The sequence below is a fragment of the Rattus rattus genome, chromosome 15 (genome assembly GCF_011064425.1).
Source record: "Rattus rattus isolate New Zealand chromosome 15, Rrattus_CSIRO_v1, whole genome shotgun sequence".
NCBI classification, from domain to species: domain Eukaryota; kingdom Metazoa; phylum Chordata; class Mammalia; order Rodentia; family Muridae; genus Rattus; species Rattus rattus.
Window position 1 is genome coordinate 23,029,585 of NC_046168.1, and position 26,804 is coordinate 23,056,388.

A 26,804-nucleotide genomic window follows, 5' to 3' on the forward strand; every position below is an offset into this window, starting at 1 on the left:
GGACCTTCTAAGTGAATCTCATGAGCTCAAATCCTGGGTCTGAGGTGAAAGGTAAACCCTTTCCGGAGCCTCAGTCTTCCCAGACAGTGAGTATAAAATGGTGATGATTGGGAGCAGGTGACTGTGAGTATCGTCATTAGCTCTGCTGGGCAGACATCACTGGTTACAAAGCACCAGCAGGAAAAGCAGTCAAAAACCAGTCTATGCATCCATCACCTGAAGATGGTCCCATTTCCCTGGGTCTCTGAATCCACAGAGTGCACCCTTTGCGGTACTGGTCCCCAGTTTTTGACCCTTTGTCCTCTCGTTGAAGTGAGGCACACGTCAGAATTGACATCTCTCCTGGTGCAGGAGGCACCTGGTCTGCGTGTGGAGGTACAGCACTCGGTGTTCCTTCTGGTTCTGGGGCCCTCTAGTTGGCAAACCCATGCTGCTACTGCTGTACCCCCACCCCAGTGGAAGTCAGTATGGATTAAAACTCCAAAGAGAATATGGGAACTCACAGAACCTCGTGATGCAGCTCCATCTTTAAAGGCGGACTCAAGCCACGAGAACACGGCGTCTGGAGAGTGGATTAAACACCGAACCCAGAGAAGAGAAAGTCAAGGCGGGACTCCTTTACCAAGAGCTCAAGAAGGAATTCGTTTGAAACAGAAGCACGTGGGATTCGGCTGAGACTTGGAGAAGAACTGCCTTCTCAGAAGCTGAGAATTTAAGGACTTGATTGTCAAGGACAGTAGCAGTCCTTTTTCCCACAACAGGTGCCCGTCGGTGACAGGCTCTGACGCATGCGCAGTTTCAACTTACTTCAACTCTTTGGGACCTTGAAAAGATTGTTTTTTTGGGGGAGGGGAGACCTCAAGGCATTTCACAGACATTTCTTTATCCAGGGCTGGGATGGTGTCCTGGAGAGCTGAAAAACAAGCAGGTGTAGAAGTTGAATTACAGATTCAAGGACAGGCAAGCGGGGTCTCCTGCAGTCTGCACACGGTTTCCCTCCAATGATCATAGAGTTCCACAAACCGAACGAACAAAGAAAACTTGTTTTGCTCCAAAAGCCTCTCGAGCCCACAGCTATGTTGCCTGACCTCTGACCCCTGTAAACCCCAGAGCTAGCTGCTAGCTCTGCTTTGTTAGAGCCTGACCACCCTGCTAAGGTGGAATGCTGCCCAGCCTAGCTTTGACCTCCTCCGCTGTGACCTGGTTGCTAGGCGATGGGTAAAGATTAGTTTGTTGCAGTGAATGGAAATTTCTACCTTGCACTATTTAGAGAGATTTTAAAAAAAAAAAGTTGTGGGTATTTGAGGAAAAGGACTTTTCTATGTCTTTGGCTCTTAGATGTGTTCTGAGATTAATATTTATTGATTGATTGGTTGGTTGGTTGTATGTGTCCAGTGTGCATGTTGGTGCCCAAGGAAGCCAGAAGATGACATTAGGTCTCCTGGAACTGGAGCTTGTGTACTGCCTGCCATGTGGGTGCTGGGGCCTGAACCACTGCAGGAACTGTACCCAGGTGCTCTTAAACGCCGAGCTACGTCTTCAGTCCCACAGATTATTCTTTAAAGAACCCCCTTTAACCTAATAAATCCAAAGGCAGAAACAAATGACTGATGGTTTTCTATGGTCCTAAGGTGCTCTCACTCTGGGCTTTTTTCTTTTTCTTGTTCTTCTAATTATTTCTTTCTCAAGGGAGAAACATCTGAGAATTCAAAAATTCTAGGAAGACCAGAATTCAAAAATTCTGGGTGTGATGGCGTAGCCTATAATCCCAGTAACTAGGGAGGTAGAGACTCTACAAACTCAGGGCCAGCTTGGGCCGTGTGGTAAGACCTTGTTACTCTACCCTACTGCTAAAAAAGGAAAGGGAAGCTGAAGGGCATGGAAGGAAGGCTTGTAGATCACTTGAGCTCAGGAGTCTTGAGTTGGACAACACAAGACGGTAAACCATTCTCCCCTGAGCTAAAATGTTAATTGTGGAATCCTGTGTGAAAATATGGATACTCACCAAAAATCCTTTCAAATTTGCTATGCGCATGAAAATTTTCTCAAGAATGTTGGGGAAAATGTCTACTGACACAGGTATGGTCTCAGCTGTCTTTGGCCCTATTCTGTGACATTTGAGGACATCTAGCAAGAACTGTTTTGTATAAAGTGTTGAGTGTAGGTAGAGACCAAGTTCTTGGCTCTAAGTGCACATAGTTCTATAAAGCAGACCCAAACAACACTGGGTTGTCACGAGCACAAACACACAGACAGATTTTCTGTAGCTATTTGCTTTGTCTGTAAGTGTTAGCAGTTCATTAAGCCTCTGCTGTTTTGTTTGCTTTCCATAGAAATATGATCATAAATCAAGAAAAAATTCTTTGGTTATATGTATCGTTCAATATGCATTATGGGACTACATGTTTGTCAGAACCATATTTTGCCATGTTGATTTTATGACTTTGTTAACATAACATTTAATGTTTACTTTAGAGCAAGGAGAAGAGGCACTGGGAACACATGGAAAGATCAATAAGATCCAGAGGAGAAAATGGTGTTAATGTTTAACACTCCCAATGGTTAGCGCTGCCTTCAACCCCCACCTCGAACCCGGCTGCCCCTGGTTCACAGCCTGTCACTTCCAGCCCATCTCCCACTGCAGGCAGAAGGCTCTTCCAAAGAGCTGTCTGCTGAGACCCCGGTGTGGGACTGCACGGTATAGCCTTACTGCCTCAGGCAAGTCTTCCCCAAAGCTGTCCTGTCCCTGTCTGCTTCTTCACTCTCAGCTTCTGTACCCCCACCAACCTCTGACCGGTGTGAGGTGAGCTCTGACCTGCTGATCCCTCTCCTGTGTATGCAGCCTCCCAATTATTGCCAATCCCTTACTGCTCTGCAAAGACCTCCTACATGTCCTCTGTCCCTCTGCTTCTGGGGGTAGGCCATGACAGAGAAATGAAGAGGACAAATCTCTCTGATAAGCCTTGTCTTCCTTCCGTTTCTTCTTTTCCTCCTCTTGCCCATCTTCCTCACACCCCTCTGCCTTATACTGAACCCACAGCCTTATACCACCAGATGATCACCCCAGTGCCTCATGACGCCCCCCAGCTTCTGCCTTGTTATTGATGGCCTCTTTGTCAGCTCTGGCTTCCATTTTCAGAATGAGTTCTTTATGACCCCTGTTTCCAATCCACAGTGAGCAAGAGGGGCTAAGGGTTGCACTTCGTAAGCTTTGAATGGGTGCTGTGTACAGAATGAGGCATCAACCGATGTTTGTTTAACTGAATGCAGTTGTGCTGAAAAAGTAAACATCTGTTCTCAAAATTGCCCCCACCAGGCTGTGTCACTTGTCTGTCCAACCAGGAAATTTTCTTCAATGGCAACATTTAAAAGGTGATCAAATGTGCAGGGTTGACAATCAGAATGCATTTTGTATTTCACCACCAAGAATGGTACAGTTTTGGTTTGACTTTCATAATTGGGGCATCTTTTCACAGGCAATTTGTTTTTAAAATGGTTTTCCTTTGCATAGTATGTATGTGTGTATGAGAGAGTCTGTGAGCATATGTGTATGTGTGTATGTATGTCCATGAGTGTGTGTCTGTCAGTGTATGTGTGGTTGTGACTGTGTGAGTTTGTATGTGTATATATGTGTGTCTGTCAGTGTGTGTGTGTGTGTGTGTGTGTGTGTGTGTGTGTGTGTACTCAAGTGTGGCAGTGTAGCAGCACACAGCTCTGCCCCTGTGGAGGTCAAAGGGCAACTTCCCTTAGGTCTCTCCTTCCACTGATGAAGAAAGCTTGAATTGTCAGTCTGGTGTGACAAGAGCTTTTACTCTTTGGGCCATGGCTCTGGCCCATCATTGGCAATGTTAAAGCACCTCACATTATCTGGGAGGCCCATACTGAAGGAAAGGACCCATTTCTGCCAGTTTGCACCACTCGCTCAGGAATCTACCAAATTTCTTCTAGATTGGTTTGTGTTCCCCTTTTCTGCATGCGCAGTGCCATCCTGTGGCCACTGAGTGCATAGCACTTATATTTGCTTCTGCTAACATTTTTTGGGGTAATTCTCCACCCCAACACCTCCCCCCGCCCCGCCCTCAACACACACACACACACACACACACACACACACACACACACACACACACACACACACACACACACAATGATAGAGATTGAACACAGCTCTGTCAGAGTTCCACCACTGTCTTTCTCTTTCGTGTGAGTTATTTCTATCCTAGGTAAACATATTCATAGTTTACAGCTAACTCAACTCCAGTTGGACTTACCTAGCAAGATATATTTGGAAGCAATTAAAATTTTTGTGTTTTGTGCATTTTCCAACGTCTCTCATTGCAGTACAGCAAGAGTTGTTAACCTAGTGCTCTCTCTTTGATCCTATGTAAAACCCAGACAATGACAGAAGTGGCTATTTGTTGGGTATGGTATGACAAAACTCAGAAAGGTCCAACTGCAGAGGGATTATAAAAGTAAACACACTTGGCTTATAGTATGTATCTGTTTCTTTTCTTATGGCTGAAAGCAAATATTTGAGCAGGAGCAACTTAAGGAGGCTCATGGTTTGAGGTTACAGCCCATGATGGTGAGGGTGGTGGTTGTGGGTGCTGGAGGCTTGGCAATGAAGGCAAGTTTTAGCTATGGTGGCAGGAGGTACTTCTTCACATGATTTGAAATGATTCTCCAAAGGGCAGGAAGTGTGTTGAAACAGGGAACTGGGCTAGGTTTTTCACCCTAAGATCCATCCCCCAGCAACTGACTTTGTTCCATGAGACCCAACTTTCCAAAGGTTTCACAACCCCCTCAAACTGTGAGCTGGGGTTCAAGTGTTGAAACACATGAAGACATTTCACATCTAAATATTACACAATAAGGGCTGAGGCAGCAAACGCAGTTGGAACCCTTGGCAATACCTAACTGTTTTTCCTCTCTCTTGAGACAGAGGTCTCACTGCGACTGGTGTTGGTTGCTATTAGGGTTCAGTGGGTACCAAGTTCTGTGTCTCAGAACACAGAAAGGTCCAGACACAGTAACAGCAGAAGCAGGGACAATTTCTCAATAGAGGAACAACTTCTGTGGGAGGAAGTGGGCTCAAACAAAGAGTATAATAGCTTTAATAACCAGGTTGTGCAAAGAATTGTAAAAGGAATGATCTTTAATATAAACATAAACTGGATTAATCTGGTGACTACATATTATCCAGCTAATTCCCCAATAACCATACAGAGAGACTGAGATTTATTAAAATTGCATTCGGCTAAATACTGAGCAGCCATTACTCCGTTCTAAACCTCCAAGCTGGTCAGGCTCCCTCCAGACCATGTTCCCATTTTACTTGAAAAATTTCACCCTTTCTTGGTTCTGTTCTCATTTCCTAACGTTTTTCTCCACTTCCTGCTTGTCTCCTTCCCCTCTTCCTCTCTCTAGCTCCACCTCTCCTAGGAATCATAAGTCCCGCCTATTCTCTCTCTAAAGCTCTGTATTGGCTCATGGGCTTTTATTGACAAGGCAGAGAATGAATGGGGAGCAATGTAAACTTGAGACAGGAGCTTTAAGAATAAAGGTAGCAAAGCCAAGTCTGGGCTGAAACAAGATAGGAGGGCAGAGAAATCAGCCCTTGTGTGAAGGGTAAGCATTACACAAGGATAAGCATTATACAGTGTACGAGATATTATGCCTACAAAGAATTGGGTTTCTATGCCACCAAATATGACCTTTTTAGTTCAATACCACTGGCTTTCTCATGTGCGTGCTCTGCTACACGTAGTTGTACATAGAGCTTCATGTGTCACATGTCTGAGTAGCGTCTGAAGTCGTGACCCAAGGCTCTCTGAGACTCACTCTCTGCCTTGTTACTCTGCCTGGTCTTGCGGTGCCCGTCTCCAGAGATGACTCCAGCGATGTCTAAAATCATAGGTGGTGCATGGGTGCCATCAAGCCTGTGTGGGATCCCAGGTGCTGCGTGTGTACGTGTCACTAAGCCTGTCTTGCTGTCTGGATTTTGAACAGGTGCACATGCTCATCTCATTTCTTCAACTTCGCTCACAGCTTGGTGGATTTGGATCTGGGGAACAGCGCCAGTCCATTCTCACCCTCTTACAGCTCATGATAGAAGATGAGAAGGGTTTGGGAGGTACGGGAGGCAACATTTGATGAGCACATGAGCGGGCGTAAAGAAAAGAGATGTCCGGGTGTAACCATGACCCTGCGCTGAAGCCCTGGTGGAAGGGGAACGCGGCTGCTTCCTTCAACACTCAGTTACCGCCCCTGTCACTGGCAGAATTAGCGCAGGAGTCTCAGCTGCATCTGACTTGCAAAGAGTCAGCAGAAGAAAACCTTCTGTTATACACTTGTCACAGGAATGGATTCAGGGACACACAACACTGCCAGGCCCAGAACCGCAGGCACCTTACACCCCAAATACAATCTTCTCTTAACTTGTTGTTGTTGTTATGTCGTTTATTTTTTGGGACAGGGTTCCTCTGTATAGCCCTGGCTGTCCTCAAGCTCACTCTATAGAAAAGGCTGGCCTCCAACTCACAGAGATCTACCTAGCCCCGCCCCACCAAATCCTGGGATTAAAGGTGTGTGCCACCATCATGACCCAGAAACATTTATTTTTAAAAATTACATGTAAAAAAAAAAAAAAAAGCAAGAAGGGCTGGAGAGATGGCTCAGCGGTTAAGAGCATTGACTGCTCTTCCAGAGGTCCTGAGTTCAATTCCCAGCAACCACATGGTGGCTCACAATCATCTGTAATAAGATCTGATGCCCTCTTCTGGTGTGTCTGAAGACAGCTACAGTGTATTCATATATAATAAATAAATCTTTTTAAAAAATTGCATGCATTTGCTTAGTGTGGAGGAAGGGGCTGACATAGCCACACGAGGTCACCGTATGGAGGTCAGAAAGCAGCTTGCAGAAGTTGCTTCTCCTCTTCTAACGAGTGGATCCTGAGGATCAAACTTTGGTTGTCGGGCTTGGCAGAAATCCCTTTGAGCCATCTCACCAGCCCAGACATAATCTCTGCCCAGATCACGTGGGGATCTTGCCAGGTGATGGCAGCATAAGCCACCCCAACAGGTCCCCCACAAGTTCCTCACCCCCCATCACAATTAAAAATAAAAATCTAAATACAAGATTTGTAACCCCTTGTTTTCCTTAGCCTGGTCTTCAGTAGAAAGCTGTCTCTGACAGAATGGAAACAGCCTGTAAAAAGAAATCTACATCTATCCACGTAAGGGCACAGTGAATGTGGGAGATGCTTTTCGTTTTTACATTTAAAAAGTCAATATATTTTAATTATTCAAAATGATGGGTGTCACCGAGACATTTTCACGCATTTATATAATGTATTTTGGTTACGGATACCTTCTGTACCCACCCAGCCTCGTGCCCTCCATGCTGGTTTCTGTCTGACAGATACCAGCCTGTATTCACAGTGGGCAGGCCCCTCCCTTATCAACCTCCGACTAAGAAAATTCTCTACTGGCTTACCTACAGGCAGGCAATTTCTCAGCTGAGACTCTCTCCTCTCAAATGACTTCTTTAACCTGTGAACTGTGGGCTTTTGTCTTGCTGTGTACGAAGGTGAGGGGTTTCTCTAACCGGTTTCTTTACAGGTTGCTGATAATGCCCCTACCATTTTCGTTTACTTGATAATAAAACGAGGCACCAGAAAGACGGCTCAGTAGTTAAGAACACTTGCTGTTCTTGCGTGGACCTGGGTTCAGTTTCCAGCACCCACTTAAGGCAGTGAATTACGTCAGTCAGGTGCTATTAAAGGCAAAACCCACGAGGCTGAGTACTTCCTGCCTTTGTTCAAACAAGAACAAGCTTGCATCCTTCCTTCCTGTCTAACTTCCTCCTGCCTACATGTGATCAGGCACATCCTGTGCTGTTGGGGCAACCAACCTTGTTTACAGAAGTGAAAAAAGGTGGGTCGTTACCTTACATGAACAACAGACCCCAGCATCCCGAGAGGTTCTCTGTCCTTGGGGAAGTGGGGCTCACAGGTGAGAGGCATTATTGTTTTATAGATCTGTTAAGCACTGTAATTTAAACTTAAAGCATAACTTAAATCAATAAATCAACACAGAAGTGTATAGTTCCCAAGTCAGTGTTGGAGCTATGTGGATCCTTAAAGGGAGCACCGCTCACAAGGTGTTATCAGCCCGCAGACAGGGCAGAGAGTGAGGTCTGGAAGGCTTATGCTACCAAGTTAGCGTATTGAGCAAACAAGCTGTCAGAGACCTAGTGGGGATAAAAGACAACCATACTTTTTTTATTGTTTATATTTTTACAACAACAGATGGCGAATCAACGTGATGGGTAAAATCCACCAGTAATCCTAAGAGTTGAGAGAAAGTTTTAATTTATTAGAGGAGGCCAGCGCTGTGTTAAGTCATGTGATATCCCAAGCGCGGGGAATTTAAACAAAGAAAGGGAAGCAGCCTGGGCTGGCAGGCTGTAGGTCCACTGCTGTGTGATAAGTAATGGCAGATCATAGAGTTAGAGATTAAAAGCTGCTTTTTAAAGAAAGTTGTTTAGAAAGTCTTTTGGGATACTCATATTCCTTCTAACGTAGGCTCCACGGGAATTTTGGGTTGAAACCCTACTTAGACAAGCTACTTCTTAATGACAGGTATTAGTAAAAGGTGATTAAGTTTGTTTTTAGAAAGAAGAGAGTAAAGAGATTACCTGAATCAGGTGGGGATTTTCACCCATGGTTCGGAACTTAAGGAAAATTAGTCACTGACTCCAAGTAGAGAGTCGTGATTAATACAGACATATATTATAGAAGTTATTAATGTTAAATAAAAATCTGTGGCTCCAGGTAGAAAGCTTGACAGATATATTTTCAGCTAAAGTCATGATTTTTTTCTTTTTTCTTTTTTTCGGATCTGGGGACCGAACCCAGGGCCTTGTGCTTGCTAGGCAAGTGCTCTACCACTGAGCTAAATTCCCAATCCTAAAGTCCTGATTTTTAAGTTGCTTATTGATATTGGAATTGATAGAAGGTGTTTAGTTTGTTTTATGAGTTACCCCGCTAAAGGCCATATGGCTCATTGATGCTGGCTAGTGAGGGTTTGTGGTTACGTTTGATATTTACCACAACTGGAAGTTCAGATTCTCTTAATGTAGGCTCTATGGGAATTTTGGGTTCATTTCCTGATATCATAGAGTACAAAAGCCTATCGGGCTCATTGTTTAGCTTACTTCCTTTTTTAAAAATTGTTTAATCTTCATAATGGGTGTGACTTTGAGTTTATGGTTATATTATTACTCTGGGAGAGAGTACAAGATACAAGCTTTTCTGATAACAGACAAAGAAAGATTTTGTCTTTGTGTTTTTAAAAAGTGTGATTAGGCTCTGGAAACCTCACAGAGTCATACTGATCAGATATGATAGAGGTAGACTGCCTGAAAAACTAGATTCAAGAGAATCAAACAAAAATATATCTCGATTCTAAACTTTTGTCTTGAGAGTTGTATTTTACAGAGTGTGCCTACTTGGATTCCTGGTCTCAAGGACTTTCAGCTGGGTCCAGTCAGGACACATCGGCTACAGCATTTGCTTCATTCTTCCTACCCCCTACCCCCAAGGAATCTCAACGCCCATGTACAGCTTGAAGAAGTTATGGAGGAGTCATTGCCCCAATTTCCTGGACTTTTGTGGGGCTGAAAGTGGTTATTCTAAAGTTGTTTTCATGAGGAATTTAAAATTGGTTGTAATTTAACAGGGAGGAATTAGCTAGATTGAGTTGTACAGTCATAATCTCATTTGGTAATTAAGCTAAAATCATATCTTTGCTTTGGTATAGAATTTATTTGTCAAAAAAGTTTAAAAGTACAATGTTTAGAGCCAATCCTTCTTTTGATGTCATTACAAACTTTGAGTTAATTACACATGTGAATTAAGGGCCAAATAGCAAATTCATGGCTCTGACTTTGTGAGAGTACTTTCAAGACAATATTAAGATATAAAGACAACGGTCCAGATTGTCTTATATAGATAGGTGGTTTTCAAAAATGTCAGAAATCCACAAAATTTGAGATTTAAAGTTATTTATCTTTTGTTGAGACATATCTGCTCCTAACAGCTCCCCTTTGGCGGATTTAATGAAGAATTTAAACATCTTTACCTCTAGGTGAGGCAATGCCTTGTGTCTAGGCAGCCACTGGACAAAACTGCCTGTTTCATCTGCAGACTAATGCTGTTCAGAAAAGGACAAATTATGCAGAATAGTTGACTGAAAAACCCTGCCAAGACAGGGTGATCGGCCTTTCAAAGTCTGCATTTCAAGAGTTTCAGACTGATTATAGTCTCATAGCCTGTCAGGCTGTATAACTCTGAAAATACATATTTTATTGGATACTAATCAGATAGTATACAAGCTAGCCAAGATATAATATAGATTTTAAGCATTTTTAAAAGCTGGAATGGATAACTAAATGTTCTGTTTAACTGATAAAGTGTTGGACTGGGCATTATATATTTTATGCCTTTAATTACAAAATGATAATAGTTGTGCTCAGCTTATATTTGAGAGACAAGTTTTTTTTTTTTTTAATTAGACAAAAAGGGTGAAATGTGGGATGATGTCACAGGTGAGGCAGGTACAAGATAGAAGGAGGCCTGTCATTGGATGAGAAGTAAGGATGGGCGAGAGAAGAGTTTGAAGGAAGAGGAGGAGACTGAATGGAAAGGAGGAAGATGGAGAGAGAGAGAGAGAGAGAGAGAGAGAGAGAGAGAGAGAGAGAGAGAGAGAGAGAGAGAGAGAGGCAGGATAAGATGGCAGGATGACGTTAAAATTCCACGCTGTACCTTCATGGTTGTTATTAATGTTCTTAAGGGATGGATGTGTACAGGGCTTTGTATGGTTAGGTGGGCAATTATATCTTACCAATTGGATCAAAGGTTATTGTGTTGTGTGTTCCTTCATGTGTGGATTTAAGTGTAATGGAGTGTGGGGCGCCTGGTCTGGGCCATCACGGAGTTAGGATGTGTGTTTCTGACATGGAAACCTGCCTTGGGAACTAGATAGGCAGAGAGATTGCTGACGGCTCAGAGAGAGAGCCCTTTGGCAGTGTGATAGGGGATGGAGCAGAACGGGTGAGAGACTTTGCTGACTGAGACTTAAGATATCCAGCAGATATCTTGGGGCACTGCGGTGTAGACCTAGTGGGGATAAAAGATACTTTTTTTACTTTTTATATTTTTACAACAACAGAAGAGCTGTGCGGAAGCACTGCTCACAAGGTGTTATCAGCCTGCAGAGACTGGAGACAGGGCAGAGGGTGAGGTCTGGAAGGCTTATGCTATAAAGTTAGCATATTGGACAAACAAGCTGTCAAAGAGAATGGCTAGAAATCCCTGGCCAGTGTCTCCAGACACAGTACTCCACAGTGTTCAGGAGAGACCTATGGTCCACCATAATGCCTACACATACACCCGAGCTGAAGATTTAGGATGATAGTGAGCATTTATACCAGAAGCTGTGTGTGAACTGCATCCTGCAGAGTGTGCACCAAATAGCTGGCCCATGCAAATGAGCGCAAAGCTTGTTTTAATGTAACACTAGAGCCCCAACTTCCTAAGCAGCAGGACCACTGAGTATCTTCTCTCTCAGTGGAAACTCAGCAAGGATCACAGTTATGGACATACCTGAAGGCAGGAGTGAAAAGCTTATGAGACAAAGAGAAAATCTGTTCCATGACGGAAGAATGAGACTCACCCATGTGACAATTGCTACAAAGTGTTCCTACAAGACATGTGTTGGGGGCAAAGACAGACAGACAGGCAGGGAGCAGAAGGATCCGAAAGGCAAACTACAGAAGCATCAGAAAGCTGACTGGTCCTTTTAATGACAGATACTAACGAAAGTAAATATCTGTCATTAAAAGTAGATACTAACGAAAATAAGAACATCAGAGATGCTGAGAGAAAAATGCTTGATGCTAAGGAAATCAATTTTAGAGGAGCGGAAGATAACCCTAAATATTTGTGTCTCGTAATGACATAGATCTAAAACAGCAGTACAGGAAGCCAAGGCAGAATTAGAGGTGATGATAATCAAAAGTGTAAGGCGTAGGAGGTTTTAATAGTTTTTGTCCAGCCACAGATAGAGTAGGAAAAAATAGAAAATATACATAAGATGTAAATTATGCCAAGACAGCAAAGGTAAGAGTTTGGATGTGTTAAAGATATAGTAAGACTTGATTATCTGAAGATCACTGTCTGAAACCCTGTTTCCCCTGCTGAGCACTGGCCACACCTGACTGCATATTTGAGGTTGTCATGACAGGAATAAGTAACTGCATAAGTGGGGCAGTTACTCCCAGGTGCCACCTGGAGTGGGGACCCTGAGGCCACAAGAATGCACAGGTCTTCATGGTTCAGGAGGTGCTGACACACTGGCCTTGGCAAATCTTCAGCAACGTTCACTCACTGTGGTGTTTCCAGCGTAGGAGAACACATGTGTCACCTCCTTATGGGACTTCATCTGAAGGGCTCTATTGGTGTCTATCAGCAGATGTGTGACAGGGAACAGGAACTAGAGACGCTGGTCCATGATGAACTTTCCTGCAGCAGCCTGAGGAATTCCTTTCAGAGATCTCTGCTCAGGTAAAGCTGGATCCTTGGCTTCACCACAGAAAGGAATGCAGGATGAGCCAGTTTGAAGCAGAGTCAACATTTATTAAAAAGGATTAAAACAAAAAGACGTGTTTATTTTTATGAGTGTTTTGCCTGTCTGACTGTCTGTCTACCATGTGCGTGCTCAGTGCCTGTGGAGTATAGAAGAGGGTGTTGGATCCCATGGAACTAGAGTTACAGACAGTTGTGAGCCATGCGTGCTGGGAGCTGAACATGGGTCCTCTGTGAGAGCAGCCAGTGCTCTTAACCAGTTAGCGGCCTTTCCAACTCCTAAAACAGATTTACAACATACGTTTGAGCATGGAGGTCAATAGAAGAAGAGGTGTCCAGGGGAAAATAAGACACATCCAACTGTGGGCATGCAATTCTCAAAGAGTGTCCAGTTCCTTTGCTCTTGCTTTGTCTTATCTAGGATTTTGAAGTCATCCATCAAAGTTTGTTCAGGAATTTAAGGAAATGACAGGTGGCTTCTGCCAAGGGCTCTGCAGGACTTTACCTGGTGCATTTACATCTTAGAGCCTAAGGGTTGTGAGGGAACCTGGTCTTTTTACTGTGAATTAAAGTCTTGTTTGAAGAGGAATGGATACAGAAAATGTGGTACATCTACACAATGGAGTACTACTCAGCTATCAAAAACAATGACTTCATGAAATTCATAGGCAAAGGGATGGAACTAGAAAATATCATCCTGAGTGAGGTAACCCAATCACAGAAAAACACACATGGTATGCACTCACTGATAAGTGGATATTAGCGCAAAAGCTCGGATACAATCCACGGACCACATGAAGCTCAAGAAGGAAGACGACTAAAGTGCAGATGCTTCAGACCTTCTTAGAAGGGGGAACAAAAATATTCATAGGAGGAGATATGGAGACAAATTTTGGAGCAGAGACAGAAGGAAAGGCCATCTAGAGACTGCCCCATGTAGGAATTCAGCCCATATACATACAGCCACCAAACCCAGACAATATTGCTGATGCCAAGAAGTGCATGCCGACAGGACCCTGATATAGCTGTCTACTGAGAGGCTCTGCCAGAGCCTGACAAATATAGAGGTGAATGCTCACAGCCAACCATTGAACTGAGAACAGGGTCCCCATTGAGGGAGTTAGAGAAAGGCTTGAAGGTTTGCAACCCCATAAGAACAACAATACCAACCAACCAGAGCTCCCAGGGACTAAACCACTATCCAAAGAGTACACATGGACACACCAATGGCTCCAGCTGCATATGTAGCAAATGAAGGCCTTGTTGGGCACCAATGGGAGGAGAAGCCCTTGGTCCTGTCAAAGCTGGACCCCCCAGTGTAGGGGAATGTCAGGGGAGGGAGGCTGGGAGGGGTGGTTGGTTGGGCGGGGGAACACCCTTATAGAAGAAAGGGGATGGGGGATGGGATAGGGGGTTTGAGGAGGGGAAACTGGGAAAGGGGATAACATTTGAACTGTAAATAAAAAAAAATCCAATAAAAAAAAGTCTTGTTTGAGATTTCAAAACATTGTTTGGGGGAAGGAAGATGGCGATATTGCAGGCCACTGGCTCAAGGTTAAACATAAGAAATAGCTCATTGCTATTTTAACATCCTTAATTGAAAATACCTATGTAAGAGGGCTGCTATGTTGGCAACCTTCCCAGCTAGTGTAAGTTGTCCTGGGACTCATTATTCTCAAGTGACCAGACTCTGAAGTGACCCAGCCTCCTTTCCCTGCTTGGGTCCCCATAATTTCCCTTGTCCTTCTATTCAGCTTATACATAAAATACAGCTCTCACCTCAAAGGGGACAAAGGGTTTACTCTTGAGCCAAACGAGTGAGCACAGACTGGGGACACAGACTAGGTTGCCTGAAATATTTTACCATGGAACATGTTCCATGAGACTTATATTAGTTATAGAACAAAGAAAGTCACCAAAGAAGGCATTTACTAAATAATGTGACTGGAACTGTTAGTGGGTGTGTTAGAGCAAAGCACAGAAAACTGCTTTAGCTTGTGTTGCTGGGAAGCTAGCGCCTTTAAAATATGTTGGAAAGGTTTTGGTTGTAAGAAAAACATCTGTTATGTCAGACGGTTGGCTGGACAATCGTTACTGATTTTTTTTTTTTTTTTTTTTGAGATAGATAGTCTCGTGCATCCCTGGCTGGTCTTTAACTCACACAGCTGAGAATTCCTGATCCTTCTGTCTTCCCTTCCCCAGTGGTTGTGATTACTGCCATGTACCTTACGGGGTGCTTGGGATTAAACTGAGGGTTTGCTACACAGCAGAAAGACAGTTATCAACTGAGCGCCACCCCCAAGCCCTCAATGGCTTTCAAGGAACTAAGCATAGTCTAAGAGAAGGTGGCCCCGATCTGCAGTACTCTGTCTCCACAGTCGTTAAGGGTCATACTTTTGCACTGCAGAATCTCTAACAAGGTGCAGCTTCTTACTCAGGGGAACTCCAGGCTACGTGGGACAGATTGAAGAAGCTGCAGACACTGGAGGCACTCCGAGGACATTAGGAAAACTTCTCTTTTTGCGTGAGAGATTTCCATTGATAAAGGAAATTGTGGATTGTTTGCAAGGGCATCTGTGTCTCCCTCAGGAAAAGCAGAACAAGGCCCTCACGCATGTTGGTGGAGGAGGAATGGGTTCCAATCTTCAGACAGACTTCCCTTCTTTACCACATCAGTCCCACTTACCTTCCGATTTATCTTCCCGGCCAGAAATCCACAAGGCTCTTCTTTTGTGCCAGCCCAAGTAGTCAGACAGTTAAACTAACTTTGGCCTAAGGGGGCATCCATAAATTGAGTCCTTCCATAATGAACTGCCATTTGGTTACTAGGTAAAAACAAAGAATCCTTACTTTTCTTTAACCTCAGCCAACCACAGGATACCTCCTCCGTTGATCTGGTTTGCCCTGGAGTTATTTATATTTTGATGCTAATTCCACTGTCCCAAGGACAGGGAATGACGGGACCAACCACGTAGAGCTGAATTCTCAGAACTCAGGTGGGCACTTTGTAGCATCCAGAAAACTTCTCCCCATTGAATTTGGATCATGTAAAATGTACAGGCAGGGGTATGTACAGGATAGAAGGATTCAGGCCTGTCATTGGAGGTCTCCAGAAGGATATATAAAGAATGAGAAGTTTGTCCTCCTAGTTAAGGAGTCTAGGAATCCAGTTTGAGTTCTTAAAATGTCCTGGAACAGAAAGCCAGAGATTAATTAGAAATGAAATCTTGACTGAGGATAGAGAGAGAGAGGTTTTGTTTAGAGCCAGAGAGAAAGGACAGTGAGTTGTCAGAGACTAGATTTCAAGTAGAAAACCTGTCTCCAATAAAGCATTAAGGATTGAAATCAGAGATGATGAAGAAAGAGATATAAAAAAACAGTGGAAGCCCATTTATTTTCTATGGGTTGCGGATGAAATGGAACGATTCTGCTCACCAGGTTTTTTAAAATACTTTCATGACTTTACAGGTTGTTATTAATGTTCCTAAAGGGATGGATGGTACTGGGCTTTGTATGTTTAGGTGGGCAATTATATCTTATCAAAATTGGATCTAAGATTATTGAAATGGCAGTTGTGTGTTCTTTTATGTGACAATCTTTATAAATCTTGTAACAATTCTATCCAATATATAATCTCTACCTGGTTTTTCCTCAATTATAAATAAATTTGAGTTTGGGCAAGCCACACTTGGAAAGCAAAAGTCAACTCCCAACAATCTAGTCTCCAAGGCACCACAAGTCTATCTATTATGTTGTAAAGTTTGACTATCAATTTACAGCAGGAGTCACTGGGCTGCTGAGGAGTTGAGATGTGTTTCTGCCAAGATACCTAGCAGATATCTTGGGGCACCGCGGTGCAGGACCTAGCGGGGTAAAAGATAGCCCTACTTTTTTTTATTTTTTATATTTTTACAACATTTGCCCATGTTGCCTGGAATTCTCTAAACTTTGTCTGGTTCAAGGCTAACTCCTCCCCATGCCATGGGTCATTCCTTGAACAGTGGTTTGTTAAATTTATTTAAAGCTTTGCTCTAAAAAGTACAAACCCAAATTCTACTTTTCTACTTGCTGGATTCTAAAGCTTTTCCCTGTGTCTTATACATGATCATGGTCTTAATTTTTCTCTCATTAATATGTATTTTCTTAGAGTCCCAGCATAGAATAATAGTCTCTTTCTTCTGCTGCTGCAGTAACTCATATCTTTTGTTGTGAAAAATTAACAAGCACCTAAAACAGTTCTCTGGAAACATTGTAGAGAAAAGTCCTTTCTTTGGGTTAGATAAGGGAGCTCTCTCCTCTGTTAAATTATAAGAGATTCCTGTAGTTTCTTTCTGGTCAGGGTGACCTTCAATTCCTTAAGAATAGAGCTGCTCGACTAACCACAGGAGTACAACCATAGTACTTCCTTAAAGTTTAATTTCAGATAAATAATATAACCAGTCACAAACAAGTTGGTTCAACCGCAGGGTGCTGCCAAAGTGACATATGTTTGCTCAGAACCGTATTACAACACTAGGTGGGCCGGGCGTATTAACTACATGTCTAATTTACCACATTTTCAGTTAATCCTGGGTTGATTGGGATAGAATTCCATCCATCAAGAGCACAGCGTGTAAACCATTGGATGTACAGTAAAAAGACTATGCTATGTCAATATTCAACGTAACTACCCTTCTTAGGAAGATTAGCAGTTCTTTCAAAGAGGCTGGCTGGCTGGACCAGCAGAGCGGGGCATATTCAATAACAAAGCCCAGTGCCTTCAGGAAGGTCCATTTACCACACGGTAACATTCCATGTAAAAATATCAGTAGGAAGACATGGGGAGGACACTCTGAAGGAAGATGTCCTTTTTATTACAATATATCATACACACACACAAATGCAACCCTCTCAAGGAACAAACATTAAAAACTAATGGAAATCACAAGGATGATTATACTCTGTACAAAAGAGGAGTGAGGCCTTAAACCCACCCACCGTGGGAGTCCAAGATTGAGTTTTAGGTTTTGTTTTTAGCATGAATCTATAACTTCACACAGTAGGACAATTCCTGTGCACACTTGGCAAAATGACATCAGCTACAACGAAAAAGAAAGCAAAATCCCCACAAAGCTTACTCTGTAGAAAGTAAACAATTCCAGATCAGAGGAATAAGGTGACCTCTGCCCGACAGAGCAGATCATGCAAATAAGAACACCTCCCGCATCAGTTAGGGTGCACGGTACAACTTTTTTCACAACACAATTCATGTAAACAACATTTTAAAAAGGCCTACAAAATGTAAGTGTAGAATTTTATTCTCCTAGCAAAATATCCAGAAATTTGATGGTTTTCAACATTTATTTTTGGATGAGAAACATGGATAGAAATATGACTGATATATGTTTTGAAACATTACTTTTTAGAAGCCAAGTTTTACTGTATAATACTTTCCATTGATGTTCTGTAGAACCCAAACAACAACTTCCTTAAAGAAGCAAGGCAAGGAAGCTGGATGAAATTGGGCCAATTTATGATAAAATATTTACTTTATATATATCAAGTCATGACCAGACAATTACTTTCAGAATTATGGAACTACTGAGTCTTCTTGATATTTGACTAAATGTAAAAGAGTGGTTTGTGGAACTTATCATGACCCATAGATCTGGCTTGGGCCCTGTGAGAGGCACTGAGGATGTAAGGCAGTCAATGGCAAGAGGGAGATATGGCAGGTCACTAACACTCAACTGCGTGAGTGTGACGTCTTTGGAGTTCATCAGAGGGCATCCCCTGAGTTGGAATTAGAGGTGGTTGTGAGCCACATCGTGTGAACATCAGAAACTGAAGTAGGCTTGTCTGCAAGAGTAGTAATGTGCTCTTGACCACTCGGTCATTTGTCCCGCCCTAAGGGCACTAACTTGTAGCCAGGAAACAAATATATGATGAGGTTTTTCTTTGTAGACTACTATATTGTCACGGAAAAGTTGACTATGAGTTTTATCCTGGGTTATGACTAGTATTGCTTTTGTTGTTGTTTGTTTGTTCTTTGAAACAGGGTTTTTCTATGTAGCCCTGGCTGTTCTGGAACTCTTTATATAGACCTGGCTGACCTCGAACCCGGAGAGATTTGCCTGCCTCTTGAGTTCTGGGCATGCACCATCACGTTTGGCTGTCATGGATTATAAAACTAATTTGAAATGCTCAACATTCTCACGACCTCTGATAAGCGAGGAAAAATATGAAGTCATTTTTTAAGCTCACAGGACATGTTATGTGCAGAGAAGTACACAATATGTGTCCTTATCCCTCTAGCGCTCTAAAGTTCTGTCAACTTTACACAATTAAAAAGGGTTCCAGCATTTCTTCCTTTCTGTTTTCTCCAGTGCACTCAGGGTTCCAGCGTTAAAGTGAAGCAGAAACTGAAGTTGAAGGCCCAGAATGGAGACGTGTCTCTGGATGGATGTGCTATTTGGTACCCAGAACCTGCGTGGTTCTGTAATATAAGGGTTGGAACTGTCCCTGCTGAATATCAATGCATTGTGCAGAGAGCCATCCTTCTGGACCAGATTAATTAGAAACCGTGCTTTAATTTGGTAAGTTCTTAGAAGCCAATTTTCCATGTCCTGTATGTGAGTATTGCTTGCAGAATGCACTAGAAAGCACTTAGGAACTAGCATCTTAACTCCACCCCCCCAGTAATCACAGAGCATTTCTGAAATACAACCCTGCCTGAGACACCGTGTCTTTGGCATGCCGATGAGCTTTCCCAACGTGCAAGTCTTTGTGCAGCTCATATGACATTAGGGACACGGAAGGAAACACACACCCAGTGGAACCTGGTTAAGCTCCGAATCAGACTGCGGCTGGCTTCTCTTTAGGAGTAAGAATGCTGCACGGTGCTATGCTTGGTGACCCTGGTGGAAGACGTGGTTACAGTAGAGTTGGGAGGACCAGATTCCTCTAAATCTAAGTTGGGCAGAGGGCCCATGCCTCCCACACTGGACAGCACCGTCTTCCTAGCCTTGATAGAGGCTTCACTGGGAATCTGGTAACTGGACTGCAGAGTGGAAGCAGGAGTCAGTACTCTTTCTGTGACAGTGACATTCTGCCCTCCTGCTGCCACGCTGGGCATTGCCAGAGTGGGCTGCACGCCTGAGCTGGGAGCCAGGATGCTCTCTCTTTCCCTCACCATAACATACTGAGCATCGTTCAGATGCTGGGTGACCTCAAGGGGCTGAGGGATGCCTCCATTAGGCTGGATCACTCGTTCGGTAACAAGGACATTTTCTTCATTGGCATAGTGCTGATCCACCAAGGTGGAGGCTGGGGCGTACACCCTCTCTGTTACAATAAGGCTCTGTGGCTGTCTAGGAGCCAGGATCACAGTGCTGGGTGGCACCGCTGATCCCGCGGCATAGGAAGTTTCCGTCACTATAATGTTACCTGAAGCCACTGGATTGGGTGGTGGTACTACCTTCTGACTCTGCCTGGAAGACACAGAGCTTTCAGCGACAACTTCCTGTGTGACTTTCTCTGTGTGTGCTCCAAGCAGAGGTTTGGGGGCTTGGAAGCCACTGTTAGAGGAATACGTGCTCTCTGAGCTGGCTGTCACTTGTGTGTAGTGAGAGCCGGGAGCTGCGTTCACACTTGTTTCTCTGACCGGCTTTTGCCTCTGTTCAATGTCCACATCCATGTCGATCTTTCGACCCAGGCAAACTTCAGCTAGGGTCTTGAATTTCGGACCCAGGTCATCTAAGAACAGATCGTCGAGCTCTCCCTCGATAAAACTGCAGCACCCGACGGAGCCTCGGAGAGAGTCCGTGTCCTCCTGGGAGTAGACGAGAAGGCAGTCTTTGGCCAGGTGAAAGTCGTCTTCCCCGGCGTAGGAAGCCGCTTTCTAAAAGACAGTAAGAACGGACACAGATCATTACCAGCACAAATTCGCTTCAAAACAGGCTTGATATTTACTATATAATGCAAAAACTGAAAAAAAAATTGAGTCTAATTACAAGAAAACATAAAAGACATAATCAAGCCATCCTACATCAGGGTTGGTGTGTCGTCTCACAAAATATTAATATGAAAGATGTGAAAAGGGTGGGTATAACTTCAGACTAAAAGTGACTAGCGCTTTGGTAACTCAATTAGACAGTGTATAGGAAATTAACGGCTCTAGGAGACTGTCATACTCACGGAGCTAATCAGGGTCTAAACTGACATGCACATTGTATCCCTTTTAGGTCTCTTATTTTGTTAGCCGTACTGTTACAGTACAGACCATGCACTGTTTCTGTAGGCACATACATGTGCTTATGTGAGTAGGGACAGAATGGAAAAAAACAAATGAAAATAATGACGAATGCTAATTGGCGAAAATCCATGTACACAGTGGATACGCTTGAAAACTTCTACCCTCTTTGAGACATGATTTTATGTATCCCAGGCTGGACTCAAATTCTATATGCAGCTGAAGATAACCTTGAACTCCTGAATCCTCTTGCCTCAGCCTCTCATGTACTAGGAATACAGATATGTGTCTCTACGTCCAGTCATTGATTCTTATGATAGCTTTGAAATTCTTAATATTTTTTAATTGGATTTTTTTAAATTTACATTTCAAATGTTATTCCCTTTCCTGGTTTCCCAGACATAAGCTCCCTATCCCATACCCCTCCCCTTCTTCTATAAGGGTGTTCTCCTCCCCATTCACCAGCCCCCCTTCCCCCGCTTCACGCCACCCTGACATTCCCCTACACTGGGGGTCCAACCTTGGCAGGACCAAGGGCTTCTCCTAACCTTGGTGCCCAACAAAGCCATACTCTGCTACATATGTGGTTGGAGCCCAGGGTCAGTCCATGTATAGTCTTTGGGTAGTGGTTTAGTCCCTGGGAGCTCTGGTTGGTTGGCATTGTTGTTCTTATGGGGTTGCAAACCCCTTCAGCTCCTTCAATCCTTTCTCTAATTCCTGCAATGGGGGTCCCGTTCTCAGTTCAGTGGTTTTCAGCTAGCAAATTGTATTTGACATGCTCTGGCTGTGTTTCTCACAAGACATCTATATCTGGTTCCTGTCAGCATGCATATCTTAGCTTCATCAATCTTATCTAGTCTTGGTAGCTGTATATATACACATGTGGGGCAGGCTCTGAATGGTCATTCCTTCAGTCTCTGCTCCAAACTTTGACTCCATATCCCCTCCTATGAATATTTTTGCTCCCCCTTTTAAGAAGGAGTGAAGCATTCACATATTGGTCATCCTCCTTCTTAAGCTTAATGTGGTCTGTGGATTGTCTCTTGGGTAATTCGAGCTTTTGGGCTAATATCCACTTATCAGTGAGTGCATACCATGTGTGTTTTTCTGTGATTGGGTTACCTCACTCAGGATATTTTCCAGTTCAATCCCTTTGCCTATGAATTTCATGAAGTCATTGTTTTTGATAGCTGAGTAGTACTCCATTGTGTAAATGTACCACATTTTCTGTATCCATTCCTCTGTTGAAGGGCATCTAGGTTCTTTCAAGCTTCTGGCTATTAGAAATAAGGCTGCTATGAACATAGTGGAGCATGTGTCTTTGTTGTATGTTGGAGCATCTTTTGGGTATATGCCCAAGAGAGATATAGCTGGGTCCTCAGGTAGTGGAATGTTCAATTTTCTGAGGAACCTCCAGACTGATTTCCAGAATGGTTGTAACAGCTTGCAATCCCACCAACAATGGAGGAGTGTTCCTCTTCCTCCACATCCTCACAAGCATCTGCTGTCGCCTGAGTTTTTATTTTAGCCATTCTGACTGGTATCAGGTGGAATCTCAGGGTTGTTTTGATTTGCATTTCCCTGATGGCTAAGGATGTTGAGCATTTCTTTAGGTGCTTCTCAGCCATTTGATATTCCTCAGCTCAGAATTCTTTGTTCAGCTCTGTACTCCATTTTCTAGTAAGGTTATTTGGCTCTCTGGAGTCTAACTTCTAGAGTTCTTTGTATATTTTGGCTATTAGCCCTCTATCAGATGTAGGATTGGTAAAGATCTTTTCCCAATCTGTTGGTTGTCCTTTTGTCCTACTGAGATTGTCCTTTGCCTTATAGAAGCTTTGCAGTATGAGGTCCCATTTGTTGATTCTTGATCTTAGAGCATAAGCCATTGGTGTTTTGTTCAGGAAAATTTTCCCAGTGCCCATGTGTTCGAGACTCTTCCCCACTTTTTCTTCTATTAGTTTGAATGTATCTGGTTTGATGTGGAGGTCCTTGATCCACTTGGATTTAAGCTTTGTACAGGGTGATAAGAATGGATCAATTTTCATTCTTCTACATGCTGACCTCCAGTTGAACCAGCATCATTTGTTGAAAATGCTGTCTTTTTTCCATTGGATGTTTTTAGCTCCTTTGGTGACCATAGGTGTGTGGGTTCATTTCTGGGTCTTCAATTCTATTCCATTGATTTACTTGCCCATCTCTGTACCAATACACAATATCACTATTGTTCTGTAATACTGCTTGAGTTCAAGCATGGTGATTCCCCCAGAAGTTCTTTCATTGTTGAGTGTAGTTTTCGCTGTCCTGGGTTGTTTGTTTTTACTAATGAATTTGCAAATTGTTCTAACTCTATGAAGAATCGAATTGGAATTTTCATGTGGATTGCATTGAATCTGTAGATCGCTTTTGGTAAAATGGCCATTTTTTACTATATTAATCCTGCCAATCCATGAGCATGGAAGATCTTTCCATCTTCTGAGATCTTCCTCAATTTCTTTCTTCACAGACTTGAAGTTCTTGTCACACAGATCTTTCACTTGCTTGGTTAAAGTCACACTGAGGTATTTTATATTATTTGGGACTATTGTGAAGAGTGTCATTTCCCTAATTTCTTTCTCAGCCTGTTTATCCTTTGAGTAAAGGAAGGCTACTGATTTGTTTGAGTTAATTTTATACCCAGCTACTTTGCTGAAGTTGTTTAACAGGCTTAATAGTTCTCTGGTGGAACTTTTGGGGTCACTTAAGTACATTATCATATCATCTGCAAATATTGATATTTTGACTTCTTACTTTCCAATTCGTATCCCTTTGACCTCGTTTTGTTGTCTGATTGCTCTGGCTAGGGCTTTGAGTACTATATTGAGTAAGTAGGGAGAGAGTGGGTAGCCTTGTCTAGTTCCTGATTTCAGTGGGATTGCTTCAAGTTTCTCTCCATTTATTTTAATGTTAGCCACTGGTTTGCTGTATATTGCTTTTACTATGTTTAGGTATGGGCCTTGAATTCCTATTCTTTCCAGGACTTTTATCAGGAAGAGGTGTCGAATTTTGTCAAATGCTTTCTCAGCATCTAATGAAATGATCATGTGGTTTTTTTCTTTGAGTTTGTTTACATAGTGGATTATGTTGATGGATTTCCGTATATTAAACCATCCCTGCATGCCTGGGATGAAGCCTACTTGATTATGATGGATGATCGTTTTGATGTGTTCTTGGATTCGGTTTGTGAGAAATTTTTTTGAGTATTTTTGCATCTATATTCATAAGGGAAACTAGTTTAAAGTTCTCTTTCCCGGGCTCTTTTTGGTTGGGAGACTTTTAATAACTGCTTCTATTTCTTTAGGAGTTATGGGGTTGTTTAGATGGTTTATCTGTTCCTGAATTAACTTTGGTACCTGGGCATTTGTCTAGAGAATTGTTCATTTCCTCCAGATTTTCCAGTTCTGTTGAATATAGGCTTTTGTAGTACAATCTGATGATTTTTTGAATTTCCTCAGCTTCTGTTGTTATGTTCTGATTCATTTCTGATTTTGTTGATTTGGGTACACTTTCTGTGCCTTCTGGTTAGTCTGGCTAAGGGTTTATTGATCTTGTTGATTTTCTCAAAGAACCAGCTCCTGGTTTTGTGATTCTTTGTTTAGTTCTTTTTGTTTCTACTTGGTTATTTCAGCTCTGAGTTTGATTATTTCCTGCCTTCTACTCCTCCTTGGGCGTATTTGCTTCTTTTTGTTCTAGAGCTTTTAGGTGTGCTGTCAAGCTGCTGACATATGCTCTTTCCTGTTTCTTTCTGCAGGCACTCAGCGCTATGAGTTTTCCTTTTAGCACAGCTTTCATTGTGTCCCATAAGTTTGGGTATGTTGTGCCTTCATTTTTATTAAATTCTAAGAAGTCTTTAATTTTTTTATTTCTTCCTTGACCAGGTTATCATTGAGTAGAGCATTGTTCAACTTCCATGTATATGTGGGCTTTCTGTTGTTATTAAAGACCAACCTTAGTCTATTTCTATCTTCCTATATCTGTTGAGGCCTATTTTGTGACTGATTATTTGGTCAGTTTTGGAGAAGGTACCATGAGGTGCTGTGAAGAAGGTGTATCCTTCTGTTTTTAGGATGAAATGTTCTATAAATATCTGTTAAGTCCATTTGGTTTAACTTCTGTTAGTTTCTCTATGTTTCTGTTTAATTTCTCCTATATCATTGTGTGAGGATGCAATGTGTGCTTTGAGCTTTAGTAAATTTTTTTTTTTTTTTTGACCTTAGATGCCCTTGCATTTGGAACTTAGATATTTAGGATTGAGAGCTCATCTTGGTGCAATTTACCTTTGATGAATATGAAGTGATCTTCCTTATCTTTTTTGATGACTTTTGGTTGAAAGTTGATTTTTTTTCAATATTAGAATGGCTACTCCGGCTTGCTTCCTCAGACCATTTGATTGGAAAGTGGTTTTCCAGGTTTTTATTCTGAGGTCGTGTCTGTCTTTGTCTCTGTCTCTGAGGTGTGTTTCCTGTATGCTACAAAATGCTGGGTCCTCTTTATGTATCCTGTCTGCTAGTCTACATCTTTTTATTGGGGAATTGAGTCCATTGATGTTAAGAGATATTAAGGAATAGTGATTGCTGTTTCCTGTTATTTTTGTTGTTAGAGGTTGAATTATGTTTGTGTGTCAGTCTTCTTTTGGTTTCATTGCAAGGAGATTACTTTCTTGCTTTTTCTAGGGTGTAGTTTCCCTCCTTGTGTTGGAGTTTTCCATCTATTATCCTTCGTAGGGTTGGATTTGTAGAAAGATATTGTGTAAATTTGGTTTTGTCATGGATTATCTTGGTTTCTCCATCTGTGGCAACTGAGAATTTTGCTGGATATAGTATCTTGGACTGGCATTCGTGTTCTCTTCGGGTCTGTATGACATCTGCCCAGGATCTTCTGGCTTTCATGATCTCTGGTGAGAAGTCTGGTGTAATTCTGCTAAGTCTGCCTTTATATGTTACTTGACCTTTTTCCCTTACTGCTTTTAATATTCTTTCTTTGTTTTGTGTGTTTGGTGTTTTGACTATTATGTGACAGGAAGAATTTCTCTTCTGATCCAATCTATTTGGAGTTCTGTAGGCTTCTATTATGTTTATGGGCATCTGTTTCTTTAGGTTAGGGAAGTTTTCTTCTATACTTTTGTTGAAGATATTTACTGGGAGTCTTCACTCTCTTCTATACCCATTATCCTTAGGTTTGATCTTCTCATTGTGTCCTGGGTTTCCTGGATGTTTTGGGGTAGGAGCTTTTTGTGTTTTACATTATCTTTGACCGTTGTGTCGATGATTTCTATGGTATCTTCTGCCCCTGAGGTTCTCTCTTCTATCTCTTATATTCTTTTTGTGATGCTCGCATCTATGACTCCTGATCTCTTCCCTAAGTTTTCTATCTCCAGGGTTGTCTCCCTTTGTGCATTCTTTATTGTTTCTATTTCCATCTTTAAATCCTGGATAATTTTGTTCAATTCCTTCACTTGTTTGGTTGTACTTTCCTGTAATTCTTCAAAGGATTTTTGTGCTTCCTCTTTAAGGGCTTCTACTTGTTTACTTGTGTTGTCCTGTATTTCTTTAAGGGAGTTATTTATTTCCTTAAAGTCTTCCATCATCATCATAAAATATGATTTTATACCTAAATCTTGCTTTTCCAGTGTGTTTGAATATCCAGTATTTGCTTTGGTGGGAGAGCTGGGCTGTGATGATGCCAAGTAGTCTTGGTTTCTGTTGCTAAGGTTCCTGCCCTTGCCTTTTTCCATTAGGTTATCTCTGGTATTAGCTTGTCTTGCTGTCTCTGATAGTGGCTTGAGCCTCCTGTAGGCCTGTGTGTCAGCATTTCTGTAGACCTGTTTTTTTTTTCAGCTGGATCTGGGAAGAGGGAGCTGCTCCTGGGTTTCATGACCTGAAGCCTCCA

General features: G+C 42.5%; 1 protein-coding gene across 1 annotated transcript in view; it reads right to left on the reverse strand.

Annotated features, from left to right (window-relative positions):
- Nucleotides 1-19,198: 19,198 nt before the first annotated feature.
- Nucleotides 19,199-26,804, reverse strand: part of Dsg2 (desmoglein 2) — a 49,801-nt gene continuing 42,195 nt past the window's right edge. The window contains exon 15 of the mRNA XM_032885683.1: nt 19,199-20,528. Within this exon, the coding sequence (XP_032741574.1) occupies nt 19,506-20,528 (1,023 nt within the window). The 3' untranslated portion in view covers nt 19,199-19,505. The remainder of the gene's footprint in view (nt 20,529-26,804) is intronic.